This window comes from Hyalella azteca, unplaced genomic scaffold, assembly GCF_000764305.2.
Source record: "Hyalella azteca isolate HAZT.00-mixed unplaced genomic scaffold, Hazt_2.0.2 contig14870, whole genome shotgun sequence".
NCBI lineage: Eukaryota > Metazoa > Arthropoda > Malacostraca > Amphipoda > Hyalellidae > Hyalella > Hyalella azteca.
In genome coordinates this window covers 1-10480 of record NW_025944741.1, presented here as the reverse complement: position 1 = coordinate 10480, position 10480 = coordinate 1, and the positions used below count along the sequence as shown (strand labels likewise).

Below are 10480 nucleotides of genomic sequence, written 5' to 3'. Positions count from 1 at the left end.
GGCCCATGGCCTGTTGCCGATAAAACGTTTTTACACGTTTTTAGTTCGCGCAGGGCTGAAGTTGGGTTTACTTTTGGGGAATAGGATAAATAGAAATGCGTTATATGATGCAAGCAGATATATATAGCAAACTCATTAGAAAAGACAATAAATGTCATATACGTTCAATAAATGATATGCCTAAATCCGATCAATACCTGCATATGTAAAAAATATATAACTATGGAGTTTATTTAAGTCATTAATGAATACTTTTAATACGTAATTTGTATGTTTATTTTCATAACTTTATCAAAAATATATCAACGGATAATAAATTATTTGATGTTCTCGTCCGATTTTCAGTGCGTCACATCCGCGTTTTGGTATCCGTGCTTTTCATTGTTGATTGTATCGGAGAAAGGATCGCAAGGATTCCTCTGTGCGGCGTTGATTTTCAATTACTTTTTTTAAGAGCAGTTATGGGAGGGGGCCAAAAGCGCCCGAGCGACGAAAGTGTCGATGAAAATTCATCAAAGAAATTCAATTCCGGTGAGGAACTAGAAACACGATTTACTTTCTGTCCAACATTTGGCGTACACGGTACACTGACTGTTCTTCATTTCAAACACATGTCAGAAGTCTGATGGCATCATTGCCATGGCAGGCACTGCAGCAGCCATGCAATGAAATGATGGACATATTGAATTAACTACTCACTTTCAGACTCAGTTCTAATATTTTGATTTCTCTTTAAAATGTTCTTAAACAGTTTTGTTTGACTTTGAGTTAACAACTCTTTCAGTCTTTGTTTATACCAGTGGCAGTATGGGATAATTCAGGCCTGGAAAAGTCCTATTTTTTCTAAAATATCGCGGCTCTAATATCATATAATTTCAGTAGGTAGGAAATCTTCAGGCTCAAAATAAAATAATAAATAAATAAAACTCAAATGTCATAAATTTTTGTTTGATTGCGACGCATCTTTAAAATGGCCGGCGACGCTTTGGGCTTAAAAATCCATATATTGGCGACGCTGCATCCACCCTCTGCATAGTGGGTTGCGGTCAAGTCAAAGCGGTCAGACTGCATTAATATGTGTTCAGCAGCTTCAGCTTACAGTAAAGACAAAGGTTATTGTTGCCGTTTGACTTTTCGGGTAAAATTAGAGATTTGGGTAACCCATGCTTGGACTTTGTAAATAATTTTGCACCTCGTAAATGGCTTTTCATGGCCAATTCAGGCCGAGATATGGAATTCACAGCTTGAAAAAATGGAATTATGGCTTGAAGAAATGGAATCACTGATGACAAATCCATAAAACCATGGCTCGAAAAATTCAGTCGCAGCTATCCAAGTCCTAGATATATTCCATGCCTGAATTGGGATTCTAGTATTTCTATCCAATATCCATTTCATTTGCTATTTCCACCATTCCCAATCAGTTCCACTCAACTCTCGAGAGTCAAAGCTCAAGCATAGTGTCAAAGCTCAATTTATAAAGACAGCACATACAGAATTAAAAATAACATGTGATTATGTGATAAGTGATTTAATTTTGATGCTCAATTTCATTGAGATTATATTAAGTTATCAACCAATCAATGGGAGGCCTAGATGAATCCAACACGTTTGTGGCCCATCACTATTCAAGTGCTTGGTTCAGTTCAAGCATGAAAAACTTCTACGGTCTACCATTAGGGTCCCTACTAGAGCTTCCTTGCCATTTCTGGAACTGTGAGATTTCTGCCAGATGAATTACCTCCCATCTAATTGCTAACAAAAGTTCACGATTGGCGGATCGGGCCGCAAGATTCCAAATGTATTAAAAATTTGTCACGTGGGAGCCGCAAGATTTCAGAAACAAGTAGGAAAATTCCAATCCTGGTTCAGCTTAACAACTTTTTGGGAATACCATTGGAAGAAAGACAGAATTTTCATTCACGGATTTCAAATTAAATGGCAATAAACTAGTTGTGAAAAGTCCTACTTTTTTTCTGCAATACTGTGGCTCTGATATCATTTAATTTCTGTAGGTTTAAAATCTCGCAGCTCTAATGTCATGTATTTTTTATTGGAGAAATCGCAATTCACAAACCTGTCAGTTCATGAAATTTTCAACTTGCACAATCTGCAGTACTAAGTACCCGGCACCTGCCAAAATATCCTGCATAACAATTAACAAGTAAACCCAAAATTCATTGTTGGAAATTGCATAGTTGCAGTCATGTCAGACTGCATTATCACATGTTCAGTTGCCTCTAAAATAAAGACCAATGTTATTGCTGCTCAAGTTGCTGTTTCTAGGGTAAAATTTTTTACCCTAGGGAAAATTTTTTTTTTACCCTAGGGTAAAATTTTTTTTATAAAATTTGTCACGTGGGAGCCGCAAGATTTCAGAAACAAATAGGAAAATTCCAATCCTGGTTCAGCTTAACAACTTTTTGGGAATGCCGTTGGAAGAAAGACAGAATTTTCATTCATGGATTCCAAATTAAATGACAATAAACTAGTTGTGAAAAGTCCTACTTTTTTCTGCAATACTGTGGCTCTGATATCATGTTATTTCTGTAGGTATAAAATCATGCAGCTCTAATGTCATGTATTTTTTATTGGAGAAATTGCAATTCACAAACTTGTCAGTTCATAAAGTTTTCAACTTGCACAATCTGCAGTGCTTAGTACCTGGCACCTGCCAAAATATCCTGCATAACAATTAGCAAGTAAACCCAAAACGTATTGTTTGAGATTGCATAGTTGCAGTCATGTCAGACTGCATTATCACATGTTCAGTTGCCTCAAAAATAAAGACCAATGTTATTGCTGCTCAAGTTGCTGTTTCTAGGATAAATTTTTTTACCCTAGGGTAAAATTTACAACTAGGGTAAAATTAGAGATTAGGGGTAACACATGCATGGGCATTGGCAAATCAGTTTGTGGCTCTTAAATGGCTCTTTTTGGCCAGGATATGGAATTCACAGCTCATAGAAATGAAATCAAGGCTTGCAAATCCATAAAATATGTTGCGGTGTGGATAGTAGGTATTTTCCTCACTAGGCAATAAATAAGTTTGGTAGCCTGGGCCTCTACTTTCAAAAAAAGTTAAGAGATCGTAAGTTCATCAGCCAATCATTGACGGCCTTGCAAGCAAAATCCACCAATCATAGACAAGAAAATAGAGCGTAAGTACTTACGTTCACTTAGCGAGTTTTGAAAGTATGGCCCCTGGTAGGTAATTTAGGGATCCCAAATTATACATAGGAAAGGAAAGGTCCCTGTATTTTTTAGAAATGTTCCCTGAATTTGATTGTGAAAAATATGCATCTGTAGTCAATGGAGTGAGTCTTTTAAATGACAAAATAGTTAAACTTGTAATACTAAGAGTAGGATCATTAAAAGTGTTTAAAAAAATTTGTTGCATGATTTAAAAGTAAAAAAACATTTAAAACCTTGAGCAGAAATTATGAAAATGTTAATTAACTTTAACTGAATATATTGTTAACACTATTCAAAATGATCATTTTTGTTCATTGCAACTGTAAACAAAGAGATCACCAGACAAGGCTTCTTCAATCAGCTCTTCCCACTTAGTTATTAATAAATTCAACCAATAGGTATTTATGATTAAATTGGAAAAAAAAATGTTTTTAGTAATAAACACTTGGGGTAGGTATTGAAATGCACTGCACCATTAGCGACCAGTATCCAGTATCTGCATATCACTTAGTTATGCATTTGCTCTCACTATATTCACTATATATAGTGAATTCCGGTATAGTGAAATATGGTACCTACAGTACTACCTATATCTACTATCTATAGTGAATATAGTGAAAGTGCCTATTCATATATATACATATAGTGCCTATGTAGTGCCTATTCATTTCACTATATTCACATATCACTATTTTCATGTACATCATTTGCTCCCTCAAACAGTTTCTGCAGTGTGCATCTCATTGAACTGTTATTGGTGGCATGATTTATTATTAATTCATTAATTTGTTATGTTTACCTTATAGACAACTCATGGATTTCATATTGAATTGATTTGTATCGCAGGTTCAGGTTTTATCATTTTAATTTGAGATTTTTTATTGACAATCTTTTATTTTATATTAGAGTTCTTATTATTTTAATTTCAGATATTTATTGACAATCTTTCTATTTTATATATCAGTTTGATTATTTTATATTGAATTGATTTGTTTCACAGGTTCGGGTATGGCCACCATAGAAAAGACCATCAAGACGTGCCTTCTGACCCTCAAGGATTGTTATTAATTCATGAAGCTTAATTTGTTATGTTTAACTTATAGCCAACTTATATAATATTTTATATAGAATAGATTTCATATTGAATTAATTTGTTTCACAGGTTCAGGTATGGCCACCATAGAGAAGACCATCAAGACGTGCCTCCCGACCCTGGAGGACGAGACGGTCGAGAAACTGATGACCCGTCTCAGGGAGGTCGGGGCCACCAGCGTGCGGGACCTGGAGTTCACGGCCGTCGAGGACATTGCGGACATTGTCAAGCCCATACAAGCCAGGAAACTTATGAAGTTCTGGGCTGATTATAGTGAGTTGGGAAAAATTTACAAGGTTCTGGGCTGATTATAGTGAGTTGAGAAACTTATGAAGTTCTGGGCTTATTATAGTGAGTTGGGAAAAATTTACAAGGTTCTGGGCTGATTATAGTGAGTTGAGAAACTTATGAAGTTCTGGGCTTATTATAGTGAGTTGAGAANAGTGAGTTGAGAATATTTATATGGAGTTCTGGGCTGATTATAGTGAGTTGGGAAATATTTATATGGAGTTCTGGGCTGATTATAGTGAGTTGAGAATATTTATATGGAGTTCTGGGCTGATTATAGTGAGTTGGGAAATATTTATATGGAGTTCTGGGCTGATTATAGTGAGTTGTGAAAAATTTTTGCATCTAATTTTATCTTGTGAATTCTATATATACTTAATTTGCATGTACTCCTTGCATAATGAAATTAAATGTCTTAGATTCAAAATTAATTTTTCCATCCATTGTGTGAGAAAATTTATAGATATCTGGAAAAATTTTGTGTAGGTGTACCTGTAATTTATTTTATTACAAATTTGCAATGTTTTTTTTTTAAAAAGAAGATTAATCACAATAAATTCTAATATTTTTTAAATAGAAGAGAAAAAATTAAAATAAATTGTAATGTTTTTCAAAAAGGAGAAAATTATTCCCAATAAATTGTAATGTTTTCCCCAGAAGAAGAGGAGGAGGAGGAGGATGACACCAGTGAAGAAATATCCGAGATCCCCGTGGAGAACCCAACGCACCAGATCCTGGACATGGATCTAGATGAAACTCCGGCAACCGGAGACCACAACTCCGCTCCGATGCTCTCCGGCAACGCATCCTACTCCAACGCATCCACCAACTCCTTCATGCCCAACCAACTTATCCCTTCCATGTCATCCTCCACATCCACCTCACAACAACCAATGTTTGCGCAGAAAGATATTTATCTTTGTTCTAAAAACACGCATGGAAACTACGACCAGAACAACGCTGGTGGCAACTATGACCAAAACCGACCAGGATACTCTGACCAGAACAGACCAGGGAACCCATCCGAAGATAACAGGAACAACAGTAAAAACAAATGTGATGCCCCGTTCCCGGAGCTGGATATATCGGTGGTCAACCACATCATCCAGAACGGCAACCCGCCTGCCGTGGGGGACACGTTCACCCATGACTGCAGAGGCCAGGTAAATAAAGTATATATTGTATATTTTTATTTCATATCATATGTTTTAACTATATATATAATAACCTGATAGTATTTATCAGTTGATGGGTATGTTTGTTTGCGTTCATTATAACTATACAATACAAAATATTAGTGTAAAAAAATTGATATAGGTAGATATATTGTAAAATTGATTGAGATGTATTGGTTATTTTATGGACAAATAAATAGTATAAAATATTATACCTATATTTGTACATAAAAGAAGTAATTTTTGGTGTTCTGATTTTTGTTCATTTTAATATTTTCGTGACAAGGCATTATTTCTAACAAATTCTGTATAATATATTATATTCTTATGTATAGTGTATCCTTGTATGGTTGCATTGTATTCAGTTTGTATGGTAGCATATACATACCAGATATATGGCTGATTTATTAATGAAGATGAGGAAATTTTTTTATACACTCTTAAGATTATGTCCATGTAATGAATGGAGATTACTTATTTGTTACATATTATTATTATTACATTTGTTACATTGATTTGTATGTTGCACATATTAATGCTGCATAGATTAGTATGTTGTACCTATATTAATATTACTTCTGTTACATACGGTATATTTTTTTTACATATGTTTCCTATATTAGTATGTCTATGATACGTATATTAGTACCATTATATATAATAATTTTACGTAGGTACATTAATATGTCCACGAAACATATTGGTAAACTCCTACTCATGTGTATGTATAAATGTTGGCATTTTAAAGCCATTCAAAGCTAAAGTTTATCATAGAAATGTTTACCTCTGAGCCTAATCAAATTAAAAGTTAGAATATCCTCAAATATTCTATGTTTCTCAGCCGGTGCGCAGGTTCGTGGGAGTGCGCATGTCATGCAGGGACCCGCAGGGCCGCAGAAGTGACCTACCCGCAGCAGGAGCCGTGGTTGTCATACCGCGGTCCTGGGTCAAGAGCGTGCGGGATGGGGACGTGAGCCTCGTGTGGCCCGTGCCTGACGTGCAACACAACCACGTCTCCGGGGGCTCCTGGCACCGACGCTCCGCTTCTCTGTTATATACTGCTGGTATTTGTTACTTATATGTTTATTATTATCACATTTATGTTCACAGATATTTAAATACCATATGTATGTGTTTTTTATATATTTATTTTTCGTCAACGGTCCGCATCCCTGCTATATAGTGCAGGTGAGTATTTTTTATATGTTTATCGCTATTGCATTGATTTTCATATATTTGTATATGTATATAGAAATATATTTACCATATATTATATTTCATCAATGGTCTGCATCTCTCTTGTATACTGCGGGTGAGGATTTTTTATATGTTTATTATTATCACATTGATTTTAATATATATTTATGTATTGAAATATAGTTATGTATGGATAAGTATTTTTCATATATATTTAAATATAGGTATTTATAGATAAGTAAGTATCTTAAGTAAGTATTTATTAATATCACATTGATTTTCATATATATTAATATTTGTATGTTTATACATATATTAATTATATAGGTATTTACCTATATTTCATCGACGGCTAGCCTCTTTGCTATATGCTTTGGGTGAGAATACTTGGTAATAAAAATAAATATCCTATAGTTTTAAGATATTTATTCAATAAATATAGTTATTTAGGAGAGGTTAGTACCTTTAAATCATTTCTCAATCTTATGTCATGTCGTTATCTCTTCATTTTCTCATGATCATGTTTCTCAAAAATCTTGTATTTATTTCAGACTCGTTTGAGGAAGTTGCGAGGAACACATTTGTACACAAGCCTTCTTCTGACATGTGAGTTGTAGTATTTATATATTATATTTATTCATATTATTATATTATATTAAATGTAAATCCTTTACTTTTCATTCCAGTATTCTTTTGATGTTACAAATTTTGCATGCAATACAATGAAAATTAGTGGCAATATTTAATTAAATACCTATATTAATATATTTGAGATATGTATATTAAATGAGTTAAATTTGTGGTATTATTAATTTAATTAATAATTTGTGATATTAAATAAATCATTCATTATTATTAAATATGATTTTGGCACAATCTTATCTACTGTATCTGCCAATTGCAAATCAAGACATTCAGCAATACTAATATGCTTTTAATTTAATCATATATAAAACATGGAGAATTATTAAATCTTATTATTATATTATAATATTATATTAAATGATTATAGAGTGTCGCCATTTTGATCTCTATGAATGCTGTAAAATATTTACTTTTTATGCTCTAGAATTAACGTTCGTTGAAATAATATTGAAATACACAAAGAAAATATATATCCATGCCTACATCAGTAATTTTTTCAAAAACCGCATTTCGAAAAAAAATGTTATGGATGTATATATGTTATGCGTGGATGTAAGCCATGAGGATTATGTTTTTCTTAACGTATATATATTTTTCTTCTCGTTTTTATATATTTCTTGTCGTAAATATATCTTTCTTATCGTATATATATTTTTCGTAACGCAAATATTATTGTAAGTTAACCTTGCTGTTATTATTATGTTACAACGGAATATTTTATTTAGTAAAGTTTATTTTCATTATTATTTTATGTATATTTTTCCTTCCATGAGTGCATTTATTGTAAAATTTATTTAAATTTTAACCAAAGGCTGCTAAGCGAGAGGCACATTTATGCTCCCAAAGACTTATTTTATTCTTTCTAATATTATATTACTACCTGAAGGACTGGGATACGTTGAAATGCCTTGCACCATACACTGTTAGAAAAATTACGGTTAACGGTATTACCGGCGTTAACGGTATTACCGTCGTTAAAGGTATTACGGTAAATTGCCGTTAACTGTATTACCGGCGTTTCAGTGGCCCGTCGGCACGTGAAAAGAAACACCGTGTCGCCGTTTTTATTCTAATTTAACAACAGAAATCCGTGAAACATCTGATAAAAACGGCGAAACTGTTTATTTTCACGGGGCGACCGGCCACTAGAAGGCCAGTGGGTCCGTTTTTTCACCGTTTTTTATAGCACCATATCGAACCCGGTGGAAGTATAGTAGCTACTTCAAACTATCGTCAGTCCTGAAAAGATCCGACAATAGTTCCGAAAAAAGTCATGAAAAGATCCGACAATAGTTCCGAAGAAAGTCATGAAAAGATCCGACAATAGTTCCGAAGAAAGTCATGAAAAGATCCGACAATAGTTCCGAAGAAAGTCATGAAAAGATCCGACAATAGTTCCGAAAAAGTCATGAAAAGATCCGACAATAGTTCCGAAAAAAGTCATGAAAAGATCCGACAATAGTTCCGAAGAAAGTCATGTAAAGATCCGACATTAGTTCCGAAAAAGTCGTGAAAAGATCCGAAAATGACACGATTTTAGATCTTCTGTGAACAAGTCACGAAAAGTTCATGAATCGGCGACAGGCCACATCAGGCCTATACACTTCTGCTCCGACATCACTATGTTATGTTATGTTGACTAAGTTTTTGAGGGATAAGTAAAATCAAATCAATTGTTGTATTCGATAAGTAAGACGCAATCAAAAATAATCAGGAAACATTACAAACGCAATCAATTGTCCGCGCCGACGTATTTAATCACCACCCCCATGCAAGCCGTGTTTGCTCGTTGAGATGCTACTGCAACAATAAGTCTACCAGCTGTCTCAATCAGATTGAAGATTATTGAAAGATTGAAGATTATGAAGCTTCCAAGCCTCCGTTATCGACGTCTGCGTGGTGACCTCATTGAAGTATACAAGTATACTCATGGTTTAAACAAGGTCCCAGAAAAGTTACTAGAATTTGAAACAAGAACCAACACCAGGGGCCACAGCTATAAACTAAAAAAACTCCGTTGTATCACATCCATGCGACAACATTTCTTCTCGCTTCGTGTCACCGACATGTGGAACAGCCTACCTGATAGCATCGTTGACGCTCCGAGTATGAACATCTTCAAAAACAGACTAGACGAAGCTATGCAGGAGCATATGTTCAGTCTTAAAATGCCTAGCAAATTACGGACCAGGCAATAAGACTAGACGAAGCTATGCAGCAGCATATGTTCAGTCTTTAAATGCCTAGCAAATTACGGACCAGGCAATAAGGCTACCAGCTATCTCAATCAATCGTCAGTTATGGAAAAATCGGATTCAGAAGGCCGGATCCCTTGTGAATATATAGGATATAGGCAAAGCTGGGCAGCGCTACTTTGAAATGTAGCGGCCGCTACCGCTACAACCACTAGATAGTAGTCCAGGCAATAAGTCCAGCAGCTATCTCAATCAATCGTCAGCTATGGAAAGATCGGGTTCCAAAGGCCGGATCCCTTGTGAATAAAGTCACGAAAAATTCAAGAATCGGCAACAGGCCATGCATGGGCCTATTTCTTCAATGCCAACACTTCTATTCTATTCTATTACTGGAAGCTTTAACATTTAACGAAGTTAATTTGTTTCATACGGCATACCGAAAATATCACATCTTTAGGGCCTAAATATTTCCTGAAATAATATGCTTCCGAATCTTTATCATAGTAACTTCTTAAAATATCTAACGAGTTTAACTCAAACCAGAATTTTCATATTACTGTTGAGTCTGCCAATCGGTGATCATTTGCTACCCTTCCGTTCGATATGGCGTCGGAGATGATGACTTGAGCTCACTCATCAGCAGTTGTTGTTGTTGTAATTGTCCATCCTGGTAGTGGCGACTAGGGAGGGGG

General features: G+C 34.8%; 1 protein-coding gene across 1 annotated transcript; it reads left to right on the top strand.

Annotated features, from left to right (window-relative positions):
- Positions 1-401: 401 nt before the first annotated feature.
- Positions 402-7554, top strand: LOC108669921 (the record flags this gene model as incomplete). The annotated part of the gene is given in 5 exon segments (XM_018157362.1): positions 402-531; positions 4358-4561; positions 5234-5739; positions 6593-6815; positions 7500-7554. Coding segments are annotated over 5 exon segments (1058 nt in total), but the record flags the coding sequence as incomplete, so codon positions are not given.
- Positions 7555-10480: the final 2926 nt, after the last annotated feature.